This window comes from Peromyscus leucopus, chromosome 6 (assembly GCF_004664715.2).
Source record: "Peromyscus leucopus breed LL Stock chromosome 6, UCI_PerLeu_2.1, whole genome shotgun sequence".
NCBI classification, from domain to species: Eukaryota; Metazoa; Chordata; class Mammalia; order Rodentia; family Cricetidae; genus Peromyscus; species Peromyscus leucopus.
Window position 1 is genome coordinate 56,126,400 of NC_051068.1, and position 19,618 is coordinate 56,146,017.

Genomic DNA, 19,618 nt, shown 5'->3' on the forward strand with positions numbered 1-19,618 from the left:
CCATATTTTGTTTGGTTTGGTAAAATAGCACATATGAACTCATAAAAACTATACTTATCCTCATGAACTACCTATGGAAAATTTAACACAGTGAAATTTTTAAAATCTTTAACTTCCTTATGGAGAAAGGACTGATTAACATTCAGACCAACCACTCCATGGGATCATACTCAATCTGGATTAAACAAACACTAAAGTCCATTTACTTATTCAGTTAATTATGAGGTCAAATATTTACTGAACGCCAGGTTTGCTAACTATAGCAAAAAGGAAAGCAGACTCCATGCTTTCGTGCACCTAACAGCTAGTAGATGGAAACAAATAATGAAAGGAGAAAACTGGCACTCGGCGGTAAGAACAGCCTTCAGCAACAATGAAAAGTAACTGATGTGGAAATGACTTCACAGCCATGGTGACTGGGCTCCCGTAACATGTGATACCATGAATAGTTTTATACGTAGAGAGAGAAAGCACTTACTCTCTAAGGGAACAGTTTTAATCACACCACCTTCATCAAATATATATATGCATGCGTATAAACCCAAACCATGTACGTAACAGAGGTTTTCACATACTTACACACAGAACTTGTTATTATAAAGTATACTTCGTAAAAAGCTAAGTACAGTAACATCCTTAAGCCAAAGAAATATAATGACTTATTTATGAAAAGTCCTGGTGCTAGTTATTCAGCTTAAAACTAGCATCTAATCCCAGGACTCCAAGATGCACCATGGGGCGATTCGACCGTGAAGCTGTGTCTATTGTGAGTTATGGCTAGCAGGTACATTATGAACTGAGAACACTTACTTCATTGTCTCTCCTATTTCATGCATAAATACAGACTCTATACATGTCCCCATACAGGCGCGACTTAATCTTAAGAGACAACTCAGATTCTTCCACTCACAACCTCCACCATCCACAAGTAAGACCTCTCACCAAGGAGCACAGTCTACAATTTAAAAACTGCCGGGTCACCCTTCTTAAGTTGCCAAAAAAGACTATGTGTTACTATTATTAATCTAATCTCTCAGATTTTTCTTTTACTTCAGTGAACAAAAATGTTTACTTTAGGATTTCTTTCAAAAGATGGTAAGTCATTTAATTTCAGGTTTGTTTCTGGGCCTTGGTGTATCAACCCTGGCAGACCAGAACAACCGCAGCTTTGGCTGTCTGGAGGGTACTAAGAACCAACTGAACATTTATCTGTATTACTCAGTGCCTGACACCAGTAGGAATACATGCTTAAAAACTGCAAGGATAATAAATCTTTTTTCCTTCCATCTTTCCTTTCTCTAGACTGGCAACCCCAGACCCATGGGAAATGAACAGTCAAGCACAGGCTCCATCCTGTTCCTCCTAACACTATCACTTCGCCAGTGCCCCCACCAGATTTCATGGCCTTCTTTAATCATTTGCAGAGATTTAGTTACGTAATCAATTGAGCAACTATCTTAGGTACATTCCTTGTAAACTGACACCACTCTTAACATTTTTTACACTGCTCAGCTGGCTTTCCTTTCCTCAAATTCAGCTACTCTCTGAACTTTTCTGGTCCCTACGTATGTGTATTACTTTATTATCCGAGATGTGTATCAGGGAGACAGAGCAGCATTCATCCGGGTACAATCTTACAGCGGGCTAACTGTAATCTGCAATGTCATTAGTGCACATGAGCAAAAAACACTCAAAAACCTGAAACATCATTAAGCACAGACCATCGCCTCCCACAACCCGGGAAGCAAACGGGCTCACATGAGCACAGATGTGCGCACTCCACTGGGGCTGCAGATGGCACAGCCCGCTCTCTTCTGAGGCCGCTGCCCAGCTGCTACCCTAGTTTGCTGCTCTCAATGATCTCGCGTCCCTTGCAATCTTTCCTTCGTGCTGTAGTCGGAGAAAACGTTGACGACATGATGGAAAATCCATACTCAGTCATGTCATTCCCCTGACTGTTCTCTACCAGCTTCCTTTACCCTCAGAAAAAAAGTGTTCACTCTTAACAGCTGCCCCCACTGCCTTCTCCTGATCATTTCCCTCATCGTTTCCTGGGCACATATACAATTAGTTTAGCTTCCTCCCACCCCACCTTCTCTCTCAACTTCCAGAATATTGTCTGTCACTGAACTTTCAGACCCTGTGCGGCAGCTGCCGATTTACTGGGCAGTTCTCTGGCTGGATGTGTCTGCAGTGAACACATCTGTCATTACGCTTACGCTTTCCTGAACGTAAGCACAGCAAGCCCTGAACACCTCCCCACCCATCAGCCCCAGCGTGGAGCCGGAGACACTGCTCTTGAGAGAAGCTGGACAAGGTGGCCTGACTCCACTGTCCTCTCTCCCCCAGATCTGTCGCTGTCCCTTCTACCAGCAATCATACGTGGCACCATCAGAATACGACTGAAGGATTTTTACGGCACAAGAGAAACGAAATTCTCTCCTTTCCAAAATGAAGTTAAGCAATACATTTAGATTCCCAGAAAGCCAGGACAGAGCAGTTCAGAATGAAACTTGTTGAACTTCCTGACGTTCGGATTGCGACAGAGAAGCTAGCAAACGGGGCCCAGCTCTACTCAACTGCGGGACTCACTCTGTCGCTGAACTATTCAGCAGGCACTGATTTACTGCCGTGTGGCAAGGAGCCGACCACGGCTCGGGAACTCCAGGGATCGGGACTGGCTAAACGCACACTCCTGGAGGAAGGAGTCTGAAGGTGGACAGGGAAGGGAGGGGGAAAAAAAAACGATAAAGAGTGTAACCTGACATGTTAGTAAGCACAACCAAAACTAGGTGTGTCGTGAGAGTGAGGGCTGGGGACAGAGTGGGTGGCTGGTGAATGGGGCAGGCTGCTCTGAGAAAATGGCATTGAGGGTGAAAAGTGAATGGAGTCAGCCAAACCAAGATCTCCAGGAAAAGTGAAGGATGTCGGGGAGTGGTAACGCAGGACAAGTACAGAGACAAAGCTGCGGCTGAGCAGGGGCAGAGATGGGGGCTGGCCAGGGAAGACGAGGCACACTGGGAACTGTGACAGCCCACAGTCTGCAGCATGGAAGGCAGAAGGTCACAAAGGCTAGAAATGTGGGCAGCAGGGACAAACGCCACGAAAGCAGCCTTTCCGTGAGCCACACAAAGACGTGGTGGTCTTTGAACAAGTGGTTGACAGTATCCAGTTAGGATTTGTAAGACCATCCTGAACAGGGCTGGAGAAGAGAGAAACAAGTCTGACTGGAGTGCAGGTGCCAAGCAGACTACACATGCACGCACGCACGCACGCACGCACGCAGCAAACCTCTCAAACCTGACAACACCCTGGAGGGGCCTCAGTATTCCACGGTTCAACTTCCTCAAAAAACAAAACTCTGTCTATTTAAAACACCGTAAAGGGATGGAGTGTGTGTGTGTGGTGTGTGTGTGTGTGTGTGTGTGTGTAGGGTCACCACTAAATCTTAAAATTCAGTAATGGTATTAAAACACCATAAAGGGATGGAGTGAGTGTGTGTGTGTGTGTGTGTGTGTGTGTGTGTGTGTGTGTGTGTGTGAAGGCTCACCACTAAATCTTAAAATTCAGTAATGGTATATAAACAGCCAAGTTTCTAGAGCACAAGTTCCTGCTCCAGTTAGAATTCTCAATCACTACAGAATGTTATTTTATCCAATACAGATACTTCTTTTGATCAGTACCTAACATCGCCAGTCGGCACTGGGAACTCTCAGACTACAATGTGCAACTGCAGTAGACATGGTCAGTTCCAGGTTGGTGGGAAAATCACTTTCATGCTCCGTAGTTCGTCTTACTCACTAGTGTGGACCAGTAACAGGTCCCATCCTACACACCCAACCAGAGAGTTGTGAGAACACGGAGAGGGCTGGTGTGGAAGACTTCCAGAGACATGAGACGCTGGGCAAATGCAAGCTGGACACTAGCACAAGGCCAGGCCCACGAGGGCTCAGGGGTTCATTCGGCACAGTCTCTTCATTTCAGCTTCTGGAATGGGTACTAGGAAGTGCATGGCTGACACACAGCACTGCTAACACTAGAGTTCAGGCTGTACTTTTATATAATAGAAAAACTAATTTAAATAGCACCCAGAATTACTGTAAATGATAACACTACCTTTTAAAATAATATTTCTTTTTAAAAAATACTAAAAAGGAGCAGTAAGTTGCAGGTCATTATTAATAGTACTGTGTCTGCAAAAATTAATATAGTGGTTTTAATCTTAATTTTGTTACATGTGCACATTCCTATGGCTTAACACTCTGAGGTCCAGGTCATTTCACTTAAGATGACAGTTGGTAACTTAATAAAATAGGACTCCTAAGTGTCATAGCTAACACCAACCAACCAACCAACCAACCAACCAACCAACCAACCACTCCTGAGCTTCCCACATCGCCATTGCCACTGTCATACACTCAGATATGGAAGCCTCGGCCACAGTTCGCTGTCCGATATGATCCGTACTTATATTCTCCTGAAGTGGAATGTCTGATTTCTAAAACTTCATGTAATCTAAAAGTCCTAAGCAGCTTATACACAGAAAATGTTTGCTCCTGAGGTAAGCGATGTTTATTCCCACTTTTCAGGGTATCTGGACCTTGCAACCAAACCCTGGAACGGCCCTAACCTTATCTGCCGCTCGGGCTGCAAATGTGCACGGGTCAGCTGCTGACCCTGCCGGCCACTTCTCCCTTAGTCTCCATTTCTATTTCGGTTTGGCCACAAAGGGGAAGGGAAAACGCACTTACCAACGAGCATCTGTGAATTCGAAATTTACCAACATTTGCCCATACCTCAGTTTTTATATTTCTATTAGTTCACCTCTCAGACGTCTATAAGTATTTATGCCATGGCTTTTACACTCTAGAGCAGTGGTTCTCAAGCTTCCTCATGCTGTGACCCTTTAATACGGTTCCTCATGTTGTGGTGACCCCAAACCATAAAATTACTTTTGTTGCTACTTCATAACTGTAATTTTGCTACTGTTATGAGTCATAATATAAATATCTATGTTTTCCTACAGTCTTAGAAGACTCCTGTGAAAGGGTCATTCAACCCCCAAAGGACTTGTAACCCACAGGTTGAGAACCGCTGCTCTAGACACCCAAGGCAGAAAGATTAATCTAACAGTTGAGGGCCCCACGCTCATGAGGCTGATATTCCAAGAAGAAGAAGAATTATAAACATGGGATAAAAACATGATTCACAGAGAGACCAAAGGAACGTGTTTGGCAGAGAATTCAAGGGTAATAGAAACAACAGACTGCTTAGGATCGGCCCACCAGGACAGTGCCAAGAGTTGGGATCTCCAAGTGAGGAGTCAGTGATGTCATGACCACACACTGATTTCTATGCCAACAACACAATCAGTAGGCTGGCTCTAAGGTTTGACCTGTCCAGTGGACCAGACAAAGGCCAAGGAGCAGGGAGCAGGGTGGGGGTTTCATACAGCAGGCATTCACAAGCTGCTTCTGCTAAAAAGCGCTGCACCATGCTGGAGCCCACACGGCAACTCGGAGAAGAACGAACGCCTAGTACCCCTGCTCTCACTGAGCCTGTCTCCTTTGCTTTGGGTCAGTCTGCTCCTTTACACTATACAGGCGTATTAGTCACCAAGGCAAACCTGTCTGCCTAACCTATCTCATGCCCCTTCCAAGGTGAAGGCACATGGGTAAGACACCTTTGGTTCCAGGCACAGCAGAGCTTCCCAGGGCAGACTCTGCCCATCCATGAAGACACTTGTCGGTGAGGGTGAGGCTACACCCTGGACAACCACACTGCTCTCAAGAGATGACAGTGGAACCAGAACTGAGATAATGACCAACCAGACCACACTTGACCAAGACTGCTTAATTATGTATACCTCTCAACCCCTACTTAGATCTAGAGCTCCTATCAGTCCACTAAAGGCAAACTTGGGCTTACTGGACCCCCTTTTCTAATCAGTGGCTGAAATGGTTTCCGCTTTCCTCCATGACTGACATTCACTGACACAGATGGCCTCACCTCATCTGTCGGAAGGAACTGCTGGGCCAGGCTTCCAACTCATATAAATATAAAAATCACAAATAATGGTCAAGATGACTGATTATGATGAAGACGGTATTCTGATACCGTAAGGGATAGATTCTTTGGGGTAGAAAGATTGGTAAGAGCCAGAGGATAAAAGAGTTTGCTCTGTGGTTGTGTCTCCTGCTGCTGTCAGAAGCTACACCCTTAAAGGATCACCAACATGACTGCCTGAACATGAGCTGAATAAATGACACCAATGGACATGCCAATGTGGGCAGGGGAAAGTCCACAAGGCCTCAACGCTACACAAAGATATATATATATATATATATATATATATATATATATATGCATGTACAACAATTAATTTAAAAAAAGAGGCCATGGATTTGAAAGAGCAAGGAATAGTATATAGGATGGTTTGGAGGGAGGAAGGAAAAGGGGAAATGATGTAATTATATTATAATCTCAAAAGTGAAAGAAAAAATCCATAATTAAGTAATGTTCACAGGAGATAAGCATCTCAAGCTGTTCTTCCTTTTGAGCTAAGGCATTAATTCCAAGTTGTATATGTGTATATATACATGCCAGTAAAAAATATAAAAGGTCACAGGAATATAAAACAAGAGTTCACTTATATTTGTAAAGTTTGGTTAAATACCTGATCTGCTCACAGAATCTTCTAAGAAGTTGGGGAATATGTAGTGTCCCCCCAAAACAGAAACACAATCAAAGTTCGTCAAGTATGAATGGAGCTAGATGTTCACTGTTTGGATCACCGCACCTGTGCAGATAAACCCCACTCTTCAGTGCTTTCAATGCTACCAACAGGATCAACAAGCTTCCTGAGACAGCGATCCTTCCTTGTTGATCTCATTGTAGAGGCCAGTTGAGAAAAACCAAGCCACACACCAAATACAAAGCACCATGAAAATCCCATATATGCTCAACCAAACAAGGCCTGCTCTAATGTTTCATAACTGTGGAAAACTGGAGAGTGAGCGGGAGAAGCCACAGGGATGGAAAGCAGTCTCCAGGGAACGTGAGAGAGTTAATTAAGGGGGACACGCTTAATTACAAGGTGAACAATCAATGTATACTAGAAAGGAGGAAGAAGGCAATACATTATCTGACTTCCAGGAGTTTGTATATTCCAGTGAAAAGAGTTCAAATCTATGAGAAACTTTGAAACGATTAGAAAAGACTCAAATGCCCAGCCACATTTAAGTGGAGAAACAAGGAACAGGTGTTGGAAGAGACGCCTCCAAACTCCCCCCGACAGTGTCACTTATCTCTGTAAAATGAAACCCCCAGGCAGCAACCTTTCCTTACCATGTGACTCCTCTCCAGGCGGTCAGTCACCAGGGCCATAAATTATATTTATTTATTATTAATATTTATTACTTATTTATCTTTGGAGATGTTCAATTTCTCAGTTCCTGAAGGTCTCCTTGGGGCGTGTGAGCCAAAGGAGGCTTATGTAAGCTTCTTCCTCCTCCAGGACAGTGCAGATCCCACTGTCAAGAGCACAGTCAGTGGGTGGGGGCAGTGGACCAGAAGACACCAGAGCCATTCTTGGTTGGCTGGTGTTGGGACGAGCTCTAAGGAACAAGTGATAATCTGCAGAAAGTGAAAGGGGAATCCACAGCAGAAGCTGGGGGTTGGGGGGTGGATTTTAGAGTCTCCCGATGACTTTTCTGACACAGAAACCAGAAGGTGGTCACTAAAACAGAGACAGTTTAACCACCCTCCAGCCTGCAGTCAGTCATGCTAAACTTGGCACATGAGGATTTGGGCATTAGCTACTCTTCTGTACAGTTCCTCAGTTTTTTACTGCATGCAAATTTGGGGAGGGGGTGGAGAATGAAGTCAGGGCTCAAGAATCTGGCAAGCCCTTGAATTCCACAGTAAAGAAGCATCATTAAGAAGCTAAGAATCTGAGTCACTTAATATTGGGCTTCAGCTAAATTCTTAAATGGTTACATAACAACACTAATCTTTAAGAACAAGAAAGGTTTTCTTTTTATTAAAACAAAAAAAAAAGTCATGGTCGCAGTACTTCCTTTCTGTTTTCCATACTATGAAATTGTTATGCCAGATTCTTCCCTATATTAAAATTTGTATCACATATATAAAATGTCTTTGCTTTTTCTCTTAAAGAATGAAAACTCACGCCTCAGACTGATGTCTACTACTAATCAGATTCCCCAAGTAATATCTATCTTTGATGCTAAGTAACTCATTTGTTTCTCTATGATAGTGATTTAAATTTGCAATGTATGGTAAATATGACAAATTCCATTATATAATTAAAATATCACTGATCATCCAACAACTGTGTTAAAAATATCAGACCATCCTTTAACCCCGATTCTTCTCACTGTGCAGACAGCACATCGGGACCGACAGAAGTCTGCACTTGAGCCCCGACAATCTGACGCACAGCAGGCACAACCTTTGAATTTGTGAAAATGGATAAGGAACATTTACTTGAAAATTAATTCAGTTTTTTTGCACTTCTATTTGAATTATTTCCTAAAACTAGGTGTAGTAAAATTAGGGGGAAGAATTCTACATTTGTGGTAAACCGAGAGAATGAATCCTCGTGGTTTTCGTCCTATGAGAACAAGTGTCACAACACACACAAATATGCATTCGCCGAAAGAACTTCCTCTCAGTACTGGAATGGGTTGAGAAAAACCAGAAAATATCATAACTTCATTCAAACACTGTGTTTAGAACAAGAAAGCAAATAACCATGTGTTCTTTCTTATATGCTCGGCATTAAAATTATCTTTCCAAACAAGAGGTTTTTTTTTCTTCATAAGGGAAAATGCAATATGCACAGTTAAGAAAAATACAACTCCCACACCCTGTCCTTTACATTTTTTTCTTCTTCAAAGAAAACAGCACTTATGAGCTCCATAACTATTTTAAATCCCCCGAATCATATCATAATAGCAAAGCACTGTATAGCACAACACAAAATGGCACATTGAAATATGACCCTGAATTCCATGCTTCTGTAATCTATATTAAGTTGAGAACAAATAAAAACATTCTACTTAGATCATTTATGGAAGGAAAGGTAAACTAGAAAGATTGGCCTTAGAAAGAAATAAAATACATACCATGATAGAGTCTCTTTCGTTAGAAAAGCAAGAAGAAGGGATTTAAATTAAGACTTGGTGTAGAAAAGCTGAAAGCATAGAATTTGTATCCACATAATGAACTGATGTCTCCTCTAAAGACGTCAGATTGCTGCTCAGCTAAACCATCTAAAAATACCTCCTTGCAAACACACGGAATGACTACAAAGACAGGTCTTACTAAGCAGCTCGACTTGCACAGAATCACTTAATAAGTGAGGAAAACGGTGAAGTACTAAGGTAAAATTAATGTGATTTTTTTCACATCAACTGTGATTCTTTTATGAGCTATTTTGCAACCAATTCCAATTTGCAGAAAGCAGCTAATGAAAGATCTTAAAAATGAATTGTAGTTGATCTAAGATGGCCAACAGAGAATCATACCCTATACTCAAAATCAGACCGAAAAAAATTAAGTCTCTCTGCCAGCTGTGATGGCCCGGGCCTCTAATTTTGGCTCTTGGGAGGATGAGGATGAAGGACTATCATAGTTCAGTGTCAGCTTGTTTTACATAGGAAGTTCAAGGCCAGCCAGGGCTACATAGTTATTGAAACTCTGTCTCAAAACAAAACAAAGAGAAAAAGAAGGGGAAAAAAAAAAAAACATCAAACTTCTGGATCCATGTTCACATTAAAAAATCAAGAAAAAGGGCTGGAGAGATGGCTCAGAGGTTAAGAGCACTGGCTGTTCTTCCAGAGGTCATGAGTTCAATTCCCAGCAACCACATGGTGGCTCACAACCATCCATGAGATCTGGTGCCTTCTTCTGACATGCAGGTGTATATGCAGACAGAACACTGTATACATAATAAATAAATCTTTAAAAAAAATCAAGAAAAAGAAAAATTTACAGCTGAAGAAGGAAGAGAAATTCCTGGATGGCACTGGATGACACCCAACCCTGTGACACATGTGTGTCACTGAGCACATGACATAGACCATGAAACACAGTCCCAAACATTTTAACAATCCCTGGGTGTCACATAGCTACAAAGAAGAGATGAGGTTGATCTCCATACAGAAAGGACTGTTGAGGATTAAAATTAAGGTAGAGAACTAGCAATCACCTGAGGCTAGCCATGCACTGGTTTACCAGAAAATTCTGAGAACATGAACTTTTAAAAAAATATTCACATAGTTAAATCGAGCTGCCATCTGTAAAACACAAAGAATCTCACTTTTCCTTTAATATTGTTTGGGACTCACACACAAAGCACTCAGAGGAGTGATGGCTACAATAATTTTCAAAACACTTATGAGGTAGACAAGTACAATCACCATCTCCATTCTGCAGCGAAAACAAAACTTCACGTGGCCTGCATAACCACTGCACAGCTAGTCAATTGCAGGAGTGCCCTAAGTGTAGCTGGTCAGTATCAGAACAAAGGATCCAAACGAGTTAAGGTCCCCTCGATACCCAGAGGAAGTAGTGCTAGGGACTGAACCCGGGATCTTGCCTATGCCAGGCGAATGCTCTATTCATTAGCTACATTCCCAGCCCAGTGTGTGTGCGTACACACATACATACACACCTAAACACAATCACAGTGTTTTAAAGTTTCGTGTGTAGTATTGGTTTACCCCCAACACACATACCAAAACCAGCCAACAGCAACAACTAACCACAGCTGTACTAGTTTCTTCCTATCACTGTGTGGGAAGGCCCACATGAGCATTCTGCTTTGAAGATCCCCATTGGCATGCTTGGAAACGGCACGCAATGAACCCTTCATGGGGTTGCTAAACTCTGACACTTCATTACGAAGCCCACCTGCTTTCAGGGGCAGAGAGCACATCGCATGCACTCATTAGATTTATTTATTATAAATCACCTGGAGGTGTGTTTGTTCTTTATTTCTGTGACAAAATCTCTGAGAAGACAACTTCCAGGAGAGTGGTTCACAGTATTGGAGATGTCAGCCCACGGCCATATGGCTCCATGGCTGCTGGGCCTGTGCAAAGGGAGGCGGAGCCCCACAGCAGGACCTGGAGAAGCTTTCAAGGGTATGTCCCCAGGGACCCAGTTCCTCCAACCCGGCCCCACCTCCTCACTGTCCACTCAGCGCATGGACTGATTCATCAAGGGATTATTCACCCATTGATCGAGTAAGAGCTCCAGTGCCCATCACCTAACCCTGTCACCAGCTGGGGACAAAGACCCCAAAGAATGAGCCTACTGGAAGGTACTTCATTTCCACTCATAACAGAAGGCAACACCTTTTCCATGGAAGCCTAGATGACAGCCGAAGTAGGAAATGACAGTGAGAACAGATGGACATACAAAGTCAGCACCTGATACAGTCCTCGAAGGAGGTGCTCTAATACTGCCTAAGGCAAAGGCCTACTGACCACCAACCCACGGAGGCCAAGCCAGAGCCAATGGCACTGCCAAGCCAGGGCACCAACAACTATCCTCGCTGGATTTTGGATAATACAGTTTCTGTTTTGTTTTGTTTTCTTTAAAGGTGTCCAGAGAAAAAGTGCTATGGCTGAAGGGGGTTACAGAAATGATGCAATTGTAACCAAGATGGGTGTAATTATTTATTTGTATTTTACACAGCTAGGGCATGTGACCAAGTCAAGTAGGCTCACAAAACTCTCCTCTAGATAACTAAAATTAGCTCCCTTTGAATAATTTACTTAACTCGAAACAAATTAAGAGAGCAACTGCATCATCATCCAAACTGTATGCAAAAGCAGAATTCCCTAAATTCAAGACTAAGAAGCAGGGTGACGCAGAAGCTCCTGTGGTTACATACATGTGTGGACAAGCTCAGCTGATTCCGGGGACTTACTGAAAGGTGAAACTGAGAAAACCTTCATGTCAAGAGTCTGAAAATTCCTCAGAACACCACATCATAAAGAAGGGAAGGTAATAGCTACTATCGCACACACATGAAATTGCTTTGAAACCAATACTTAAGAAAATCAGTTCTCAAATAGAGGAATGACCGAGCTCATAAAGCACAAGAAACTGTCCATGCTGTGATCATGTGCCTACAGGAAGAGTTAGAGGCATTTCAAACAGTTCCTCAACACAGCTGCATGTGTATGCCAGCATGCATGTGTGGGGCTTTAGATCTATGTGTATCTGTACACAACTCCCATGCGCAAGACAAAATGGCCAGTGGCTTTGGCATGTATCAGTTGTGCAACTTTTGGGGAAGTTATTTAACTATGTGTAAGGAAGCCTCAGAAAACTTACATGGCTGTGTAGACTGAGATGTTTAAAACACAGAGCCTTGCATTTTAGTTGGTGACAGCGTGACTGTTAGCTTCTTTAATACTGGATCAGTAAGGAGAAGGTGGCTTGTGAAGTTTACACTGAAGAGGGCTGGGAGGCAAATGAACACCTCCATCGCCTATGCAAGAGAAAAGCCTCTATCTAACATACTGTCTCTGACTGGCATCTGTTTGGTACCTTACATCTCTGGCTGTCTCGTGTCCGGCAGTCTTAATTCCATTACTTCTGCATAACGGAGGATAAATGATACCTTGGGACTATAGGAACTGTTCTCATCATGCACCACACATTACTACAACAACTTCCTGAGTTTTATTCCAATCTTTACAGAACAACGGACTCCAATTTTATAAAGATTTCATGTCACAGGGTTACACAGCAAATGGTAAGCCAGTCACCAGGCCAAGTTCTGGCTCCAGAGCCCCTACAGATTCTACACTGCAGGTTTTACTAATCCCTCGCCATATAACTTTTATCACAGGTGACAGAACCAGATTACAGCTACTCTTGGCATGGGTATTTTTTTTTTTCAGGGACTGAATCCTGGGCCCTGCACATCCTAGACAAAAACACTATCACTGAGCTGTATCTCCAGACTGTAGATGTTATTTCTGAGACAGGGTCTCTCTATGTAGCATCACAGAAACTATACTACAGTATTTCAGCCAATGTGAGAGCAGATGATGTTCAACTCATTTCATCGTGGGCCTCTGTAGTTGATGTGTTGGGGTGCTGTCTTTTGTGAGGCAGTGTTTCCTGTTGTTGGTCCAGACTAATCTAAAACTCCCTAATTCTCCTGTTTCCGCTTCTCAAGTGTTGGCATCATGGGCATGTGCAAAAATGTTCTTCAAACCCTCCCTGTTCTGAAAGACTTGATGTGCTGTTCAAAACTTCAGACTCTACCTGCCAGAGTACCTCATTCTGCATACCCATCCTGTAACCCCAGCTGGCCCCTGCATGTCCCCCAACTGTCTCAACACAAAGCGCTCAGGTAAATTTTTATTTGTAAATAACCAAAACAAATAAATGCCAGTACTGAATTTTCTTTGACAAGTTGAATCTATGCCAAGGAAGCTGGAAAAGCTAGTAGAAACCTAGGCCTACAACTACTTGTACATCACTATTATTGCATGCAAATGTCATTAAACTAAACCAACATTTAAATTAATGGCTAATACTACATTTAATTGATTCTAACATTTTGTTCTATTGTAGTATCTTTGAAATTAGTAATGAAAAGAAAGTATTGTTGGGTCATAAAAGTAAGAGGAAATGGTATCTTAGATAATTCCCCCAAAAGACATTGTCATTAGAATACATAAAGTCAAAAAGTGAAGAACAATAATGAAATGTTTGATTCTTCCACCTGCTCACCTAACATAATCAGACATGAGAAATAACTTAGCATGTCTAGGTCAACAGAGATGGCTTGAGTCCACTCATGAGTATTACAACAGCAGGGGTACCTTGGACACAACACAGGCCTTGTTAGAATCCTGCCATTTTGAGCAATTTCTCAGCTCACTTCTTCTGCCTCCCTAAATCCCCCACCCCATCATATTTTTCTTTACATCCTTTTCATGTGCTGCCCTCCCTCATTTCTGCTGCGACTCCAGACTCACTTCCTGTGCACTGCTCAATACACACCGCGTCCCTGCCTGTGTACTGCTTCCTGCCATATCACAGCTGGCCCTCAGAGGTAACCCACTCCACCAGATGTGAACATTTGAAACTATTTTCAACTTCTTTTCTAGAATTCTGAAGTAAACCTACAGTATTCAAAATGAGTTGTTTCTTTATTAGTATTCTTTTCTAACAAAGCAAATAATCCAAAAGTTTAATTTCCGAGTAAGCGAAGCAAAAATCAAACTCCTCACCATGGTAATAAAATGCAACATCTCTCCATTTTTCATGATCTCAGTGTTGGTGTACAAGACAAAAGATGTTCTTGGGTGAAAATATATTGCTTTAACCTACATGGAAATTTCATGATCAGTAGATTTTCTTCTTTGAGGATTACCCACACATTTAAAGTAGTCAGTGAAGTTTGTTCTGAAGAACAGTTAACTTTATTTCATTGACACAAGATCTCACTATGTAGCCTAGGTTGGCTTTGAGCATGTGGTCCTCCCATCTTAGCCTTCCAGAGTGCTGGGATTACAGATGTATACAACCACACCTGATTGACATATCTCCCCTCACCCCTACTCCTGACTCCTAGACTGGGTCTCACTATGTGGCTCTGGATGTCCTGGAACTCACTATGTAGACTAGGCTGGCCTTGAACTCACAGAGATCTACCTGCCTCTGCCTGAGATTAAAGGTGTTCATCACGATGCCTAGACATGTCAACTTTTAAAATGTTATTCAGCTAACAATGAACTTTTATTGAGTAAGAACTATCATCTATCTATGTCCTCCTGCTGGAGAGAAACACAAAGGACATTTTAATCAACCATACTCCTTTTTCTAAAGCAAAACAAACTTCACTGACTATCATCACTGTCCACTTTTGTGGTTTATTGTTCAACAGAGAGCTGTTTTAACTCCTACTTACATTAGGTCATTACTTTTTTCAAAGTGGGGAAGGAAATAAGAATAATGCAAGGGAAAGGAATCTGGGAACGTGCCCAACAGCACAGCGAAAGATCTGTCCGACAAAAGGCACATGGCTGGGGGGTGAGGGGGGAATAATGGTCACAATTGCTTATATTTTCCTTAGCTGGGACATTAGCAATTTCACTTCTCTTTCTTCTGATACTATACTGTTCACTTCCCATACCTTAAAAATTTGCTCAAGCTTCAAAAAAAACAAAGGTATAAATACAGTAAGAATTACTGAAAAAATCATGCTGAATTCTTCCCTATAATAAGGGCAGACTTTTTGAGATAGGGTCTCACCATGTAACTGGCTGGCCTGAAACTCACAGAAACCCCTCATATCTTTACTTCCCAAGTGCTAGGATTAAAAGTGCACCACCATGCCTGGCTTCTAACACTAAATAAAATTCTTAACTAAGTTTCTCTTTCAGTTTACACCACATAAATTATGTTATATATTACTCGGGCTAACTTTCAAAATTTTAAAGACAAAGGCTGTAATACAAGCTTCAAATATATTTAATATATTTGACTATAAATAAATTACTTGTCCTTAAATAAATCTTTTACATATATTTTTTGGGGAAAGGTCTAGAAGGAAAACCATTATTAGATTTTTATACTGTACTATATAAAAACATTTTCACAACAAAAGAATCTATATATACCAGTATGCTTATTAAGATTTATTTTTATGGTGTGTGTGTGTGTGTGTGTGTGTGTGTGTGTGTGTGTGTGTGTGTGTGTGAGTGTGTGATGTCTGCTCTCATATGTGTGTGGGTGTCCAGGGAGGCCAGAAAAGATGTGTTGGGTCCCCTAGAACTAAAGTTACAGAAAGCCACAGGAAGTCCAAAGCTGCCTGCTGTGGGTTCTAGAAACCAACCCAGGTCCTCTGGAAGAGCAGCAAGTGCTCTTAATTGCTGGGCTGACTCTCCAGCCCCTATACCAATACTGTAACAATACCAACGATCTGGACAGGAAAGTTGGGATTCTTTTTCCCGTCCTTATTTTTAAACTGTTTTCTATCTTTTCAATACATACACACCATAAACTTGACTTTTTTTTTTTCATGTGTGTGTGTGCACGTCTGCAGCAGGTGTGCATGCATATGTATGAGTGTTGGGGGAACGAAGTTGACGTCCAGTGTCAGGAATACTCCTCAATTGCTCTTCCACCTTATTCTCTGAGGCAGGGTCTCAATCAAGCCAGAGCTTGCTGAGAAGGGTAGTCTGCTCAGAGAGTTTGTCTCTACTTTCTGAAGCTAGAATTAGAGGTGGGCAACTACGGCTGTTAGGCGTTTACATGGCTTCTGGGGACCTGACCTCTTGACTGTGCAGTATGCGCTTTAACCACTGAGCCACCTCAACAGCCCTATTTTTTTTAATTATAAATTATGTCCAGGACAACCAATGGCTACATAGGGTCACTGAGCTAACTCTGCCTAAATAACCATACCACGAATGCAGCACAAGTAACTCAGCACAGCTACTCCAGCGATACCTCTTCTAAACTAAGAACGGTTTGGTGGGCTGGTGTGATGGTTCCATGGGTAACGTGCCATCAGCTGATGACCTGAGTTTCATCTCCAGATCTCACACGGTGAAGGAGAGAACTGACTCCCATCAGTTGTCCTCTGATCTCCCCACACATGGTACATATGCACACATGTGTGTACACGGATAAATAAATAAATGTAAAACTGCAAATATTTAGGTAGTTTTGGCAAGTGTTACTTATAAAGTAGTATGATTTTATATTTCCAAAACTGGTGTTCATTTCAACAGGAAGCCTTATGCATTCATATTTTAGGGAATAGATGGATCAAAGGAGTCCTTTTAAAGAAAAGCACAAATTTATTAGCTATATATAAAAAGGTAATTTCATCCTTCACATTCTCAGTAACTGGAAACATGGGTATGAATTGCACTCATCTCTCTACTTCTGCTGACCTTTCCCCGAGAGCTGCCAGCTCAGGCTCTGAGGCAGAGACCCCAGACTTCAAGGTTCTTCTTTCTCACTGTTACCAAAGACACACAACCCCCATCCCACAAAATCCACAAAACCTGTATGCCACAACATCCCCACCAACTCATGCAGCATGGCTGAATAAGGAAAACAAAAAGAGAGCACTTACATGTACAACACATATTATAATCAAAGGTTAAGAATGTCTAGCTTATTTTTCCTTCTAGGGAAGAGGTAGCCAAAACACAACTCCACAGTCTTTAAAAAAACAAAACCAACAACAACAAACAATCATGCTACCTTGCCTTCCTTTATAATGAAAAGTATGATGCTGTGTTTGGCACTTTAATAAAACTCAGTGAAATCTTGGCCTACTGAAAATGATGGATAAAAAGGTGCCCACTGTAATCCATATTTTTAAGACCTCTAATACAAAGCAGTAAGAAAATAAAGACATTTATCCTAAGAGGTTAGTACATATTTCCCACCCCATACAAATTAGATCTACTAAAAATAATCTAATCAGTTACTTCTACTAAAAATAATCTATGCAAAATTTTAGCTTTTACTAAATATCAAAATTCGAATTGAGATTATGGGTTGCTTCTATTTACAAAGACATACATCTCCCTGTATATGAAATATGAACATGTATACAGACATATATAGTGGGGGCATGCTTCAGTCTATCATCAAATCAAGTCAATGTAAACAATAATGCATCCCCCTAGCTTTCTCTACAAAAGAATATAATTTTTTTTTTGTTTTGTTTTTCGAGACAGGGTTTCTCTGTGCAGTTTTGTGCCGTTCCTGGAACTCGCTCTGGAGACCAGGCTGGCCTCAAACTCACAGAGATCCTCCTGGCTCTGCCTCCCAAGTGCTGGGACTAAAGGCGTGCGCCACCACCGCCCGGCAAGAATATAATTTTAATCATAAAGTTTTCACTCACTCATTTTGTCACAAGACTGACATATGCCACATATGCTTTTGTAATCTGTTTTTCTGATAAACAGGAGGACCTGGTGCATTAATATGGAATGAAGTCATCTGAAGCATGTACAGAGTATTTCTATAATTACCGAAGAGTGAAAAGGGAATCCAGGCACATGACAAACACTGTGAGATCAAGTAAGATTATATCTATCATCTACCTAATCTACATATCTACACACACACACACACGACAGAATATGACATGACTATGTACAAGGCCTATAATTTGAGGTTCATTTAATACACAGAAACGGCAAAGTGTAAAGCAGTCCAGTTCTGTATGGCATGCATATTTCACTACCAACAAGAGAGGCTATGGACAGAGGCTATGAGCTCACAAGGATGCCCTGCAAGGTGCTCTGTTACATCACACATTTATGAGTGTTGAGTGGCAAATATGCATTTATTCTATTATCAATTTGTGCATTAACCTCATAGTCTATATTCTGAAAACTGGGCACAATTCTCTTTAACCCACTCTGTACAATAGTCAAACCATTATAAAGCACTAGTATTGTAGTACTGTAAATATAAATAACCGTAAGCATGTGTCATATCTCCAAAAATAAAGACCATTTCTTAATGAAGAAATGAGCCAGGCATGGTGATACAAGTCAATCCCAGAATGCAGGGGGCAGAGAGGGGGGAATTTTTCTGAGAGTTCAAAACCACCCTGAAAAGAGATAGATAGATAGATAGATAGATAGATAGATAGATAGATAGATAGATAGATAGATAGATAGATTTAAAAAGCCAAAAAAAAAAAAAAGAAAAGAAAAAGAAAGAAGCAAACAAATATACATAGTGAGTTCCAGCATAGCGAGGGCTATATAGAGAAACTTTGTCTCCCCTCCCACCACAAAAAACAAACAAGATAAAACAGAGCAAAGATCTTAGAACAGGGAAAGTAATAAAACCTTGAAGACACATTTACAAAAGTTCATTTAAGTTAAACATATGTAAAAAGTGTGTATATACATATACATACTCACATGGTTATATCTACAACCTACATATAACTTATTTTATTTTTTAAATCTTTTTTAAGTTCATTACCAAACCACAATCCAAATGAAATCTGTGGATAATGACTACTGATCTGGACAGGAAAGCTGTGAAAACACCAGGATTACTACAGACACAACAGCAGTGAGCTGTTCTCTTTCTTTAGCCAAGCTGGTGATCAAACAGGGCCTCATCCACGCTAAGCACACGTTATACACTGAGCTCTGCCCCAAGAAGAGTTCTTAAGTTTACCTGAATAGAACAGCTAAGACTGTAGTCCAACCCAAACCCAAGGGAACTAGCAATATGGAAACTGTATCTAAGGAATAATTATACCTCTAATACGAAACTTCCAGAGCATTTAATTTGGTGCAAATTACGTATCACTACTTCAAAGACCTAAGATAAGATATTGATATTATGATCAGTGGTCTTGTAATAGTTAAACAGTTAAATGGGGGGGGGGAGGACTTGAGCTTCTAATAACGTACTTCAAGCATTCTCTTTTTCACTAATCAATTGGTTTCATCCTCAGGTACCTCCAAATGGATCAATACTGAACAATATTTAAAAGCAAGGCTATGAAGTACACTGCTTCCTTTGGCTAACGGCAAAGCTTTCACTGGTGTGTGCACTACGATGAAAA

At 41.4% G+C, this 19,618-nt stretch overlaps 1 protein-coding gene across 9 annotated transcripts in view; it reads right to left on the minus strand.

The window, feature by feature from the left end:
- The window catches only part of Rapgef2 (Rap guanine nucleotide exchange factor 2), a 243,942-nt gene that overhangs the window by 71,560 nt on the left and 152,764 nt on the right, over positions 1-19,618 (minus strand). Inside the window, exon 1 of one of the 9 annotated variants that reach the window (XM_028880104.2) lies at positions 9,147-9,853. The exons of the other annotated variants lie outside the window; for them this stretch is intronic. Coding sequence (XP_028735937.1) covers positions 9,147-9,149 — 3 coding nt within the window. The 5' untranslated portion in view covers positions 9,150-9,853. Of the gene's footprint in view, positions 1-9,146; positions 9,854-19,618 lie in introns of those variants that run through there. 9 annotated transcript variants of the gene reach the window in all.